This window comes from Dendronephthya gigantea, unplaced genomic scaffold, assembly GCF_004324835.1.
Source record: "Dendronephthya gigantea isolate DGI-Jeju-01 unplaced genomic scaffold, DenGig_1.0 000007F, whole genome shotgun sequence".
In the NCBI taxonomy this organism is placed as follows: domain Eukaryota; kingdom Metazoa; phylum Cnidaria; class Anthozoa; order Malacalcyonacea; family Nephtheidae; genus Dendronephthya; species Dendronephthya gigantea.
This window is the reverse complement of record NW_021163017.1, coordinates 547,952-562,816: the sequence shown is the minus strand read 5'-3', so window position 1 is coordinate 562,816 and position 14,865 is coordinate 547,952. Positions and strand designations below refer to the sequence as shown.

The 14,865-nt window shown below is 38.9% G+C and overlaps 2 protein-coding genes across 2 annotated transcripts; both read right to left on the bottom strand.

Annotated features, from left to right (window-relative positions):
• Positions 1–19: 19 nt before the first annotated feature.
• On the bottom strand, positions 20–5,948 carry LOC114517263 (terminal nucleotidyltransferase 4A-like). Its single transcript, XM_028536935.1, has 11 exons — positions 5,521–5,948; positions 5,322–5,445; positions 5,141–5,187; positions 4,679–4,799; positions 4,144–4,239; positions 3,824–3,964; positions 3,211–3,357; positions 3,060–3,120; positions 2,863–2,977; positions 1,575–2,141; positions 20–837 (listed from the first exon to the last, which is right to left on the bottom strand). The coding sequence occupies exons 1-11, from the start codon at positions 5,847–5,849 to the stop codon at positions 801–803; spliced, it is 1,785 nt and encodes a 594-aa protein (XP_028392736.1). The 5' UTR covers positions 5,850–5,948; the 3' UTR covers positions 20–800.
• A 376-nt stretch (positions 5,949–6,324) lies between these two features.
• LOC114517369 (enhancer of mRNA-decapping protein 4-like) lies at positions 6,325–14,635 on the bottom strand. Its single transcript, XM_028537063.1, has 25 exons — positions 14,423–14,635; positions 13,914–13,962; positions 13,791–13,812; positions 13,585–13,667; positions 13,309–13,411; positions 12,961–13,060; positions 12,705–12,888; positions 12,357–12,606; positions 11,954–12,147; positions 11,612–11,707; positions 11,469–11,495; positions 11,107–11,191; positions 10,773–11,029; positions 10,339–10,439; positions 9,406–10,252; positions 9,203–9,257; positions 8,936–9,128; positions 8,671–8,814; positions 8,485–8,540; positions 8,335–8,394; positions 7,995–8,160; positions 7,729–7,915; positions 7,485–7,632; positions 7,167–7,384; positions 6,325–6,830 (listed from the first exon to the last, which is right to left on the bottom strand). The coding sequence occupies exons 1-25, from the start codon at positions 14,493–14,495 to the stop codon at positions 6,638–6,640; spliced, it is 3,891 nt and encodes a 1,296-aa protein (XP_028392864.1). The 5' UTR covers positions 14,496–14,635; the 3' UTR covers positions 6,325–6,637.
• Positions 14,636–14,865: the final 230 nt, after the last annotated feature.

The following is a 14,865-nucleotide window of genomic DNA, read 5'->3' as shown; positions in this document are numbered from 1 at the left end:
TAAAAGCTATATTGCCATTATATTGTTATTACAGGTATATATACTATGATACATTAAAAATAAATACTCCCATTTTTTATCTATTGTTGATTTCGAACGACAAAACTAATCATTTATACAAAGCTGCATTTCCGTTTTGCATGTGAACTGTTCAAGATGTCCCAAATCCAACCACCCTTCCCTAGCCCGCATTCCCGAAATGTAACGATATAACCCTTTTATCAGGCAGTTCACACACAAACCGACGCATGCCTAAGCCTGGTTTCCAATTCAAGCCTACGGAAAAGAACCGTTGGGCATTCCTTTGTTTCCACTTGAGTATTCCTTTGTTTCAAAGTCACCCCTTCTACTACCTTGTCTGCTCAATCAAGAAACAAAGAAATGTGTTGAACTTCACCACGAATGAAGTGGAAAGCGGCTTTCTAATAAAAAATAAAACTCAACAAGAGAATCCAATGAATCCATACAAACCGCCCAAGATATCTACATAATTTGAACCATCTTTTTACTTCCCCCTTTTCATAAAGAATTTACTTTTTGCATACCACTGCGTACCCTTCACGTCTTTCTAGTTTACCCTATATGTAGGAATGAGTCCTCGATCACACCATTAAACCCGAACCATCCTCCGTGGCACTTTTTGAGTCACGTACCAACACTGTCATCATTCACTTTGATCACTTGGATAAAATTGCAATGGTGCGATATGAACGTGGCATAATTGTTTAAAAAGTTTTGGCTAAAAATAATTTTTGTCTAGTTATCCCCCTTGATCAAGTAACGAACACGATTACTGTGTGTTAGCAGAGTAACCTTTCACGTTGTGGATGACTTTCCCTAAAATAAAACAGAAATAATCGTAAATAACATTGGTCAACGTGAGGGAACATCATTAAACACTCATTCAATTTTTTACCCCGGGATAACCCAAACCGTTTTTAACGAGTTAGCAACATCGAAGCTGATCAACTTCACGAAGTAACTGATCGAAGAATAGGTATCATTAACTCGGTACGAACGGCAGGATTTGTTTTCAAAATATATATATTTTCACTGCACAAGTTATATAAAGGATTGGATACAACTAATGAGGTTCTATCACCCGCCGTCTGGAGTGCTTCAGCGCTGAAAATAGCCTTTATCAGTAGTCAACGGCCATTTTTTGCTATGTTTTGGTTGCTTCAACAATGTTATTCGTATAGTAATCAAATAGGTGTAATCCTTGAAAGACTGGTGTGAACGAACGAATTTTTATGTCTGACAATGGAAGTGATTAATTAAGACACACAACACATTAGCTCATAAACACACAACGAAGGCCAAAAATCTTTCAAGCGTTTAACAGTCACGCTTGCTAAGCAATTCTTATTCCTTGGCCCGTTTACGATGCACTTGCAATTTTGCTGCGATTTTTTTATGTCAGATTTTCTGCTTTTGATAGATGTAAACGAGTAATTTAGTTACTGATGCCTAAGTAATACCTTTTTTATATCAAAGCATTCGTAACTAATTACTCGTTCACATCAATCAAAAGAAGAAAATCGCAAATAAAATTGCAGAATATATACACATACTTTATCGACTTGACTCCCTTGCTACTTCTCATACCACAGGATTCTGTCGAAGCGCTTCGTTTTGGGGACGATTGCTTAGAATTTGCAGCCTGGAGTATCCGTCCTTTCTCAATAGAGCTCGAGCTGTTCATATTTCTGTTTCGAGGCGGCGTCTCTCTGGAGAAGTGCTGTTCTTTCCCTCTGTCATTTTCTGAATCCCTTGTCGGCCTGGATTTCCGCCATTCGCCGTTTTGCGAGTCACTCACGCGGCTCACAATACTCCTAAAGTTTCTGTGAATCCGGCGATTCGCCGTTGCACCGTTTCTATGTTCGTCGCCATCTCGCGTGGCGTTTTGCCGTGCTTTTAGGAACTGAGAATTTCCACACGCGCCGTCGGACTTCGACGGCGAGTCCGTCGTTTTCGCGTCGTGCTGTATCGATCGTATCGTCGTGGTTCGCGTCGTGTTTCGTGTGGCGACGCTCGCGTAACTTGGTATGTTTGGAGAAATGCACGGGGAGAGATGAAGCATTCTCTCTCGCTGTTCCACCGCTTCTCTTCTAACCCGTGTTATCCGGCCTAAGATACTACTGTAAAACGGTACAAAATGACGTCGTTGAGTACAGGCGTTTTCCCACCTAATTTCAACATGGAGACTTTGGAGTTTACGCGACTTTAAGACTTCATGTACACGAGGAAAAAATGTACCACCGTACACAAAAAAAAACGAATGCAATTATTAACCATAAAAAGCTCTCAAAAAGCATCAATTGCAGACAAGATATCACGCAGTCTTTTTGTTGTAATGTAAATGGCAGTTTCTTTGCCATATTGCAGTGTAAATATCCGTTGTAAATATGTTGGAAAAGCATTAAAAAAACAGCTTTTAAACCTAACGACGATTAAAGAGTCCCAAATTCAGGAGTATAAAAGGTTTAATCAAAGTTATACCGAACAACAGGTTATTTTAAAGCGATTGAAAAGACTATTCGGTGGATAGCGCTATCCAGCTTTCATACAACCGGCCCTGGTTTTAAATGATTTTAAAGATCTGAAGTGCCCACCCTGTGAGAGTTGGCCAAACTTGAAGTAACGAGCATTTCATTTTATACGTAAAATTCGATCGCTGCCAATGAAATGCATTTGATGGAAGGATATGCTTTTGTTATTTGCACATGAGAGTTAACATAAAATACAATCTCAGTCAAAGTGAGTTGCATTACCAAAGTTTGGGGAGAGAAATAGTTGAGATCTCAGACACAAAATATGCATGGTGCAATGCAATTAATAAAGTCATTTACAGAAACTTACCAGGATTCATATCCTGACATACTGTGTAGAACGCCATGGGTCAGTATGCTTGAGGCCCATTCAAATGCCCTCATAACTTCGTTGATACGAAAAGATCCTTTACCAATGTAGTTTCCTGTGTGGTACAAGGGTTGATAATGAGGTATACTGCAGTACATATACGGATTCAAGACATTCAAATGATCTCGAGATGATACCTTTTGTTAAGGGATCCTCAATGCACAAATGAGTTGTGTTTGCAAGCGATTTTCCCAACACCTATTGTAAAAATATACCACTCAGAAGTCATGCATGCTTAATGAAATATAAGAAATGGTTTCTGAACTGCTATGATTGAATTTTACTTACCAATTCCTTGTTGAAATACGATCCATTCCCAACTACTCGTATGCCAACATTATTGTAGTTAAATTTCTTGCCATAGAGTTCAAAAAATTCGATGAGGAGGACACCCAGGTTCACGTCCTTGTTGGTGCTTCGAAAATGTCCTGAATGCTGATTTTTCAAGAAAGTGAACAGTAGTGTTATTTATATGCCAGGTAGATAAAGATTTGGAGGACATTTCAGGTTGTTCAAACTGGAAGTAGTACCACATTCTTATCAGAACAGGGATGGATTTTTTTGAGGGAATTATGTACAAAAATGAAAAAGCAGTGCTTAAATCATGTTTGGTTTATATGGAAGTTTCTTTACTGAGAGGTCCTTACTATCTAGGTAACACCTTATCCTCTCATTTTTCAAAAGTTTTCAAACATGCATACATTCCAACATTCCTGGTTGTATGCCAACAAAGGCCAGGCAACTGGCCTGCATCCCACCCCCTTGCTGCTAACCCCCTTCCCTTGGAACCAGATATTATTAGACCAGAGATTTTGAATATTGCAAAGACCTCATTAGTTAAGTAAAGAGAATGTGATATGTCATTGCATTATGACACGAACATCCTGAATGGATGACATACCTGAAAGAAACTGACAATCATCAACACAACCGTATATGAACTAATGCCACCACTGAAAACCTCATTAAGATCTCGGTTCACCAGAAACTGCTTCAGGACAAACGTTAGATAAGGCAACGCAGGATATTTATCCATGTAACTCTAGATTGGGAAAGATAAAATGGAGTTGTTCTCTTATACTGACACATCAACTGTCAGTAACTCTCTAGTACCCGGTAACTGATTCCTGACATTGTAAACACTGTATGTACAGCATGAATAATACAGTGATTTTTCATGCATAAACATCAATCACCATGGCCTAAAAATCTGCAATTTACCTTAATCATTTCAGCACTCTGAACTCCGGTGTCCATGTTGAAACTGATGTCGATTTTAACTTGCGTTTTTTTGTCTGTAACTTTGATAATTGGAACCTGTAGATGTTGCATAGAAAGCCTTCATTAAGGGTTTGAAGTAACCTGATTTGAATACAGCATGCAACCAACTGTGACAAACACTCATTCAAATATTGGTTAGGGGAAATAAAGCACTTCCACGGCAGCTTGCATTTGAAGGGCATGCCATGCAGTCACTTCAAGTATACATGGGTCAGAGTTGTAAGAAAGGGCTTTTAATTTTTAAGATGCAATTTGATCCAAGCCTCCTTAACTGAGAACCACATTACTCAGCTGAGTAAATGAAATAATGTAAAAAACAAAAAATTCCTGAGTGAACACTAGGTTGCCATAAAACTGCTGCAAATTGGAACAATGCCAGTGAAGTTAATTGTTAACAATTAATACACACTCCCAGATCACTGTATTTCACTTGTAAAAGGCAATAAGATTGGAATTTCTGATAGTAACTACATACAGCAGCCTTGTCCAATACACGGATAGAATTTGGATCTGCAATCTCCTCTGCAATAAGCTCATTTTCAAGGGTACGTAATGGTAGGCTTTCCCATTTACCATGAACAACGAGATCAATATCACTAAATATATTCAGAGCAAATGCCATTAGAAATTAGTTACATATCAACCAAAACAACACGCTGTTGAACTGCATTGAAAACGAACATTTATAAACAGACAATTTTCAACATCATTTTGCAAAATATCGGGGATCAAAAGGTCATTTTCATTAATAACAAAATCTCTTTGATGCTATCAAAATATTTTGAAGAAAACAATTACAGTACAAATGGCATCAAAGTATTCATTATAGCCAAGTAAAACCTTTAAAAGCTCGCGTTTTTCTGAAGTGTCGGGTATACTTTATTAAGGTATATTAAAGTAGAATTAGGACAAAGATCAATTTCCTGAAAAATTTTACCTCGTTGGTAAATAAAGCCCTGTCTGGCAACTTCCGAAGAGTTCCACCTAAAAATATTTTTGAGTCATTGCGGGATAAACACAATTGCTTTTGATTCAAGACAAATTCTACAATAAACAACGTTTTAAAAACTTCAATTTTATCAGAGTACAAATCAGTGCACAAATTTTGTATTGCATACCTTCGCTTGTGACCATAGCTGTTTTATAACTGCTTTGACTCTTTCGACTACATCTCGCCTAATTGCGTCCTCTTCTGGCCGTGGTTTTATGTAATTTAGAAAATCGTGTATCTCTTCGTTTAAACTGAAAGGCAAATGGGTTGATTTAGCATTGAAAGAAGCTAAAATGACGGAGGAATCTAGGGAATAATATACAAACCCGGTTGGATCTTGAACGTAATTTTTAGACTTCCAAGGCGTGCAGTATGCGGACTCTGTAGATGAGACATGACTGTTGTTATTCTGTTGTGAATTTGATAGCTTTCTTTTAAGCAGTTTGTTATCTTTCCCAGTACTTTGGTTTAATACATCAGCTGCGTTTCCACCCGTTTCTAAAGGAATGAATTCTTCGGCGGCTCGCGAATTGAAGTTATTGAACACAACTTTATTGTCACTACAATGCTGTTTTGTTGGGTTTTCGACTACATTACTCCACGTCCGATGCGATTGACTGTCTTGTTCGGGCTGTGCCCATTGTATACAAGCCATGATTTGAGAAGATTTAAAAAATCAATGCAAAAGAAAAAGTGCCGATTCACCGTCCACAGTTGTACAAAATACTCGAGTACTTTGAATGACTGATTTGCGAATGAGTGATTATAATTTCCCGATGCGGTTTGTTGTGATCAAACTGACCAATCAGAGACGGCGCTCGCTTTAAAAACCAAAACAAGACAGTTAATTCCGAGAAACTTTTGATGGTCGAATGACGCCATTTACCTGTCTATGAACATATACATGTCGTATATATATGCCATTCTTTTTGCGAAAGTTAATGGTATATTGTTTTGATCTTTCGCTGTTTGGGTGGTCTATCCATGTGCCTATCACGTGTCTCGCGTTGCAGCACACGCGGTGGTTCACGTGAACAATAATTTAATTTAACGAGTTTTGCGCACCGCTTATAAACTAGTATGTTGAACAACAGTATTTGTAATTGGTACAGATTTATAAAAAACTTGGTTCTGGTTGCTTATGAAATCTCTCAGAAGAATGTTCTTTACACTTTAAACTTTACACTTTTATTCATATAAGTTTGAAAACTGCACTCAAAAAAAACACTAAACTAGTAGGCGAGTCTCTTGAAGATGTGGAGGTGTGTGTAGCAGGACTTGTAATTAATCAATCAATATTACAATTCTGTCTCCATGCCTGAGTGCAGGGCTGTTATCTGTATCCGGGTTACTTACAAACCGTAAAGGCCATTAATATGTTCAACGTAAACAACTCTTACAATTGTCACGAAAAGCAAAAAATGAAATATTTTAAAGTTAGTTCTATTTGATCAACGACATGGCAGCCATGTAGAGTCGTTTTAGAGAACGTTGCAGCGGCTTAGTCGAGTCATCTTGAGCTAGCAAATGATTTGTAGCCTTAATTTGCTCGCAAAGTCCTCGAAGGATAGCATCAACGTGTTCTTTTGTGACTGGATCTTCAGTGTCCAGTGCCAGGATTGCTTCTTCTATATATCTATGAATCGATTCAAAAGAGATATAGTTACCATTAGAGGGAAAATATTTCAGGAATTATAAGAAGTCAAGGAAAGTTTTCGTAACAGTCACTTAGCCTCGAATGTCAAATCAGGTAATGACGTCAATAGCTGCAATGGCTGATATAAAACCGCAATCCTTGCCTTACTAGGGCAAACATTTGCTCCAAGGCACAGTTGAATAAACCTGTTATTTCCATTTTGCGTGGTGAAATCGCAGTTAACATACCAAATCTTTCACTAACTCTAGTTAAACGTTAACTACCATTCTATACAACCAGCTTCAGTTACAACTGCATGTAATTGACGGCCTATACCTGTATTTTAGTTCAGTATTCGAAGACAATTCAACTGACAATTGCTGTATTAACGAGAGCAATGTAGGCTGATTGAAAGGACATGGATCTTGGCCAAACAGTTCTGACGGATCGCATGCTTGGCAAACCAAAGTAACAAGTTCCAAGTCTCCTGCTGTTAATGCTTCTAAGAATGCTCCGCTAAAGTTTCTCTCGTCAATAAGTTGCTTAATACGAAGCTAAAAAGAAAATGATTGGGTAAATGGGGGAGAGAGAAGTGCAGGCAGAGAGAGGAAAGGATAGAGAGGGGTAAAGGGAGGTATAGAAGCCACAACTTACCTGTGTATTCCTATGTTTTGTTTGATCCTTAGATTCACCACTAAAAGCACTTTGCTCTATCAAAACATTCGTGACCTCCTTCTGTATTGTTTCTTGAAGACTTTTGTTCAAATCTTCTTGCAGTTGCTCGAGCAATGAACTTTGCAGCCTAGAGTTGAGAACAGTAGATTTTAGTTCTTGATTTTATACATCCACTCTTAGATTACACTTGCTCTTGCGAAAAACGTAGAAAAAATTATTTTACTTTTTCATCGATGTCGTTAACTGTGTTTGCATCATTTCCAATAAACTTCCCGACATGCTGGTCGAGAGTTTCTCGGAAGCAACTTGAAAGTTTTGTACAAGAATCTGAAGTTGATCGACGATGGTGTCCTTCTGTTGTTTCTCGATCTCCTTACGACTTTCAGCGTAGCTCTCGAAGTTCTGAATGTCTGCAGGAAATACCGATCAAATTCAGAGACTTCATTTACGAATTTCCTGTCACAAACGAGAAACAAACTTTGCTCTTACATTGCTTAGTTCCATTCTCAAATGCGGTGTTAATCTGCGCGTACATAGCTCTACACGCTTTCTCGAAACCAGGCAGCATGGATTTGTTCAGGAAATCATTCATAGTTGCCGAAAATGACACTTGAATTGCTTCACCGACCGCTTTACCTATCGCATCAAGTACACTCTACAAAATAAAGTAACTTCACAATTTATTCATCTGCTAAAACTACAATGTTTTTAGCGGGAACTCGGCTTCGTAGGAAAACCAATTCTTCCACTATTGGCCGTCATAACCAGATAAAAACATTGTTATTTAGGATACGATCAATTCATGTTTTCATTTTATTGAATTGTATACCTTTTCCTTGACCATTCTTGCTATGCTTTCCCTCATAACTTCGTCCGCAACCCTAAGTTTCTACAAGGAAAAATCCTGGACTGTAAGAAAAAAAATTGGAGTATGCAATCACGCCAGATTGCAATTGCTATAATACATAACTAATCATACCTGTGTCATCACAGTGTTAAGCTCATCCTGGAGCGAGGGCGCAATTTTTTGAAAACCTTGTAAAAAGTCATGTAAGAATGAAGTGAAGATTCTTAGCACTTGCATGGCATATTAAGTACTTGGTGAGTCGAGTGGATGGATTGATTCACTGGGGAAACACAGTATTTATGATCTTGTAGACCTCACCTGAGCCAACGGAATTTCTGATTTCATTTTTGACAATTTTTTCAACCTTGTTCAACACAGCGGTGGTTATGGAAGTTGTCATCTTCTCATAACGTTGTTTCTCGTTGACATTCTTGTCGCGGGTGAATTTCTCAAACATTTGATCTAGTAAAGTAATGGTTTTGTCAGCAAGCCTCGCCGAGTGGAACACCGGCTATGCCTTACCTAATCTGAGTAACAAATAGCCATTATTAGTGGATTCTTCGAATTCCGAGCCCACACTCACCCTGTTCAGCGTTATGTTCGGCAAGGATGCTACCAAGGCTCGAGGACACGGCGCCTTCCAACGACGCTACTTCTTCCCTCAGAACGTCCGATATTTTTACATTTTGTTCCCGTTGCTGAGCCTGCAGTAATTCTCTCAGCTGTCTGATGTCATCTCGAATATCATCTAGCGCAGCGCTGTTCGTTGGTGGCGCCTGGCAGGGAAAGATAGTTGGTTAAAGTAATCGTCGAGACAAGTGGAGAGTTAAAATCATTCCAGATAACTCACCTGCTCTCTGGCGTCCGGCGGGATGTCGATTTGCTTGCGAGGAGTAACTGTAAGACTAAAAACACAACTAAGGTCCCCTATTGTACCTCAAAGACACCCAATATAGTCCACCTCTCCAGCTTGCCGCTGACAGACGGCAAAATATTTTGACACTATATTTTCCGTGATATATTATGGTGAAACAAGCAGCCCACATTACTTACTTTGTATTTCGCTTACGTGATCTGCTCAAGCCTTCATCGGTCTCATTTCGCTGTCCAGTTACAGGTGTTTGCAAAGAGCTCACCTTCGTGAAATCTTTCATCTTCGTGAAAAACCGTTCGCTTCCGATTGAATCAAAGCCCGCTTGACCGTGACCTTCAGCGAACATTAATTTCTCGTCCTCACCTTTTTCACCCGGGGGGCTGTGGCCTTGAGGTAACAACGGCGAGTCTCGTGGAGAACTGGACAAAATGTCGTCTTTTTTGACGGTAATCTCGTCATCACCTGTCGGTGTTTTATCGTTGTCTTCATCACCATCAAGAGTACGAAGTGGCCTCATCGGTGTGCTGTGAGCAATAGCGGATATATCATCTTTGGGAGCTTCATTCACCCCCCGTATCTCGGTATTAAAAGCGGGAAAAGGTACTTTTGCAGGATCAGGAGATACCGGGAGGGGAGGTCCGAGGGGGGACGTTTCCCCTAGTAGCCACGAATTCGCACCACTGGAGTGATCCTGAAGGGTGACATCATCACATGTCTTAAAACTACACTCGCTCTCCGCGATTTGTGATTTTTCCCCCCGAGGTTGATTAACATCCTCGGATAGCAACGAGTTACTCATGGAAGTTACTGATGTTATGCTGCTCGTCACACTAGCAGGGGCCGCTTGAGTCACTGCGATATCTTTTGCACCTTTGGAAATCGGTTTAACAGGTTTAGGAACCATGGTCACAAACGCATCTGGAGCGATGAGTCTGGGAGTTGAATTGTCAGACCTAGTCCCCGTGTCTTCCAGCTCGGTCAGGCTGGTGTCCAGTCCACTCACATCAGATAAGCCATCTTGAATACCTGGAAAATACAGTACAGTGCAAAATTCATAGAAGTATTGTGTTGAACTCGGGGTGCAGTTCTTGAATTAAGGAAATTCCACTCACCTGTTTCAGTATTTGTTATTGAAGAGGCAGCAAGACTGGTTGGTGTTACGGGACGTATTGAAGTGTACGGATAATACTGGACGATCATCTCCTGCATCGCTCTGAGAACAGAATATAAGGAATTCTTATTATATCTTTCTCATAATGACGTCAAACGCGGAGAGCCAGATGTAACACGAGGTTTGATTGGCTCCACAAAATGACAAAACTAACGAGCTAATCAAACTTCGTGTAACATCAGGCTTTCCGCGCTTGACGTCAGTATGAGAAAGATCTATTGACTGTGTTTAGGTTACAGTTAGATTTAGTTGAATATTAAACCTACAACTGGACCGACATGTTTAACTTTAAGATGCTGTTTTTTTCTGACAAAAACGACATAAGAGGGAACATTGTACATAAATACCTACACTGGACCAAACACTTAGTCTTACTTTGGGTTGATACAATGAAGCTTGATCCTAATTGTGGGAATGGGTTTCTCTTCACTGTCTTCCTGTCCCTCTTCATCCTGCTCATGATCCTCTCTATCACCATTCTGATCCATGCTATCCCTCATCGACGCCTTGAACGTCTTTGCCTCAGATATGACAAAACTAAGCAGCGGTTGAGTTAGAATAAAATGCGCTACAGAGGTCACGTGAGCTTTGCCCTCGTCGAGATTTTGGTGCAGGAGAAACACGAACAAAACCTGGGAACGAGTGACGTCAGAGGTGAGCGACTGCGATACTGAGAAATAATAACAGTTCACTCAGAAAGAAGTAATACCTTTCGGTCAATATCAGACAACACGAGGAACTGCGATGACAAATCCAAACTTGCTTTGAGTTTCAGAGGAGGGGGGTTAACAGAACTAGAGGAGGGAGAATGCAAATGATTAGCTATGCGGATGTACATCGATGACCATGAGCAGTAAAATTGTCTAGTATAAGACGAAGGAACATATAAATTCATGAAGTGTTCAAGCACACTGCGAGTTGATGGATTAACAAGACAAATTGACAAGACAAATTGACAAGACATTTTTCTCTAATAACAGCAGAATTTGAACACTGCCAATTTGGACAACAAATTCAGCAGGTTTATTAAATGTGACTTAGATTCAATCGATTGAAGATTTAACAACTCACGGAAGGCTTGATGCTGGTGGTTTAAATCTGAAATCAAGAGATGATGAACAGTGTTAAAATATGTAAAGTCATGTAAGATTAGCCTAAGAATTTGTTAGAAATTTGGCGATTTTAATAATGATATATCTCTTAATGTCTCCTACTTTATCGTCTGTAAACAGGACCACGTGACAGTACACCATATTTTCAGTTCGCTGTTGCGTTTTGCCCCAGTGATCAAAAACCTCCAAAAAGGACTTCTATGATAAAAAACAACAAAACCTTGGATGGAAAACGTGGATCCCCGCAACTCAGATAGACGCTGCCTTTTGATGGATGCAAACGAGCTGGTAGTTACGAATGCTCTAATTTATTGGTGCCCTAATTTGAACATTTCTAACTTACCCACTCATTCGCATCTACCAAAGAAAGAAAACCGCATTTAAAATTGCAGCAAAAATTGCAAGTTGTAGATGGGCCTAAACATGACTCATCATGTTACATACTTGTTATCTTCTGCTAAATGATTATCGCAGAACATCAATCTTGACACGGATTGTCCTTCGTGAGGCTGCCATTCATGTAGACACAATGGTGCGTCAGCCGATTCAAAATTTAACTGCCAAAATTTCACTCCACCATCATCACTAGCTGTGGCCAAAACACTCCCGTCTGGGGCGAGGGAAATGTCCGTGATAAACTATTCAAAAAATTCGAGGGTGATGTCGGTGATGTTCATGAAATATACACAAAGTAGAACATTTGAATGTATTGAAAATTCCCAGCCTCAGCTTGTTGTAGAGCTGGTAAAGCCAGAGATAGAAGCTGTCAGTTAAACTACAATGTTCTAAGGGTGGATGAATAAGGATGGATTAGGATAGATAAGGTGGATGGATAGGGGTATCTTACCTTAGTATGACCATTCTGTATCCTTAAGATTCCACTTTTAATGTCCTCCACATCAACTACATTCCCATATTTCTTGGTAATCATATCCACATGCAACACCTCCGCAACCTGTCCAACAATTACTGACAGCACTTTTTCTGAGACGTTTTCCTCCTCATCAACAATATACGGACACCACACAATACGGTTTCCTGACGAGGGCTCAGGCAGTTTGTTGTTTTCCCTCTTTACATGCAGTTTCAAATCATAGCTGGACAGGCTCAGGGAAAATAATTTGTTTATTGAAATTTTAGGACTTTCAAATGCCCAAATCAACTGCCTCGTATTCATCAGTTACCAAAAGGATACTCTATTTGATTGTCATCTTCTGATATTGTCCACACAAACACATCACCAGCAGCATCAATGCAAGCAAGCTGGTCAGAATTATCATGAGAAAATGACACATCTTCAATGCTGCCTGTGAATCCTTTGATAAGGGCTTTCACAACAGTTTTACGATTCAGGATTCGCAATACGTAACCTGACTTTGCTAAAAAAGGGTTCATTAATGAAATTAAGAGATCTTTTACATACATCGGTAGCATTGAATGACAGAACATACCTCTTATAACATAGGCCATATATTTTGATGAAACACCAAGTAAGTTCCCATTGTAGTATTTTGATTCCCAGTCAAAATTCACAACTGGGTTGATCCTTATCTACAATTTACAGATAGACACAACTTTTGAAAAAGACTTACACTCGGTAGGTGTAGAGCCTACACCAGACAACTCCTGATCTCACAATAGATTTGACACAGCAACAATGGCCATTAAGAGCGATGAGCTGATATCAATGTCTGATATCAAGGTAATATTTCTCCATATTCTGGTTCTCTGAAAGAGTTGCTACATCCAGTGTACTTATAGATCAGTGAGTCAAACAGGATGTAATAAAAAATACATACCCTGCTGCTTCCAGTAACATTAGCATCAACCTCATCGGCTGTGACATGCACTTCATTGCCGTATATTGCAACACTGCCTTGTTGCTCATCCCCAGAAAAATTTCTAATTGAAATCAAAGTTGACATTTTTATCAGTTAAGTTAACATTGCAAAATTAACAGATTGACTTGAATGAAAAGGATTAATTGTATTAAACATCATGTTTCATTATGTATATACTGTACAAAAATGCTATATTTTTATATTATTATTAACAACATAATTTTCTGAACTTACACAAATTGACGGACAGGGTCCAAAGGAAATGTATCAGATTCTCTGTCACTGTAGGAATCAATTGATTCTGTTATATTTTCTTCCTGAAATTTAATGAACATTATAAATATTAGAATACAATGCCAAAAAAACACTGCAAGGTCATTGAGAAGTGCAAGAATAAAATAGGAAAGTATTGTGCACAAAGAAACTATCTTATAACTTACAACAAATTTATGTCCATTTTTCCTATCAAAAAATATGAAGAAAATATAATTTGCAAAACAACAAGTTGTGTTACAAACAACCATTGCACTATTAGGCCAAAACAAAAGACCTAACTTACGTACCTATTGCTGTCACTCTCAATATCATGTGTTGATGAAGCTTGTCCATTATCTGAAATTTTAAGATGTTAGAACATTGTACAATAGCACAAGGTTAGTTGGCTGGGATGAATTGTTTGAAATGTCTTTATTCTGACAACTGACAAGGCAGGATGGAGGGTTTCAACAAGGTCATTTTTATCTAACTTTGGCAAGCTCCTGGATGAAAAGATGGCAGAGGGGACAATCATATTAATACTCAATGGAGTTAACATTGCAAGAAGGACCTTGCCAATAATCCAGCCAGGGTGGCTATCTATTAAACTAGCTACATATAATTTAATAAAACAAAAGAACGCATTGGAATGTGTCATCAGTATTATTAAACGCAGCTCCATTATTAATACTAAAACATTTAATATAACACTTATACACAATTCGCATGTCCTGAACTTAACACATCACACTATCCATTAGTTCTAATCATAATATTTTAAAGTGAAAGTAATTGAAATATTGAATAAATACATTACCTGAGCCAAGCATTCCACCGATGTTTAGTATTCCTTTTAAAACCCTTGCGGCGTCTTCATTTGCAGAGTCCATTTTATCGTCTAAACAGATCGCGACTATTTCCGCCCCATACGTAAACGTTATTAATCAGAAAGTCGGCAAAAGTTGGAAAACTATGCCATTTATTGGGAAAACGACTTGGGGAAGAACCATGCGCTTCTTGGAAGAAATTATAAAAACATACGTCAAAATGCGACAGGGCATACTTCCTGGGTTGGACTTTTTATCCGTGTTGGATGGAAAAGTCCTTTGTTTTATATACCCCGAGTTTAAATGATAGCAATTCTTCTCAGAACATATAAGAAGATATATCTTGAGAGAAAAAAAATAGAAACTAAGAGCAAAAGTTTAGAAAAAAGACTTTTTTTGAAGTACCACCCCGGGGAAACGGGCCCGTTGGTCA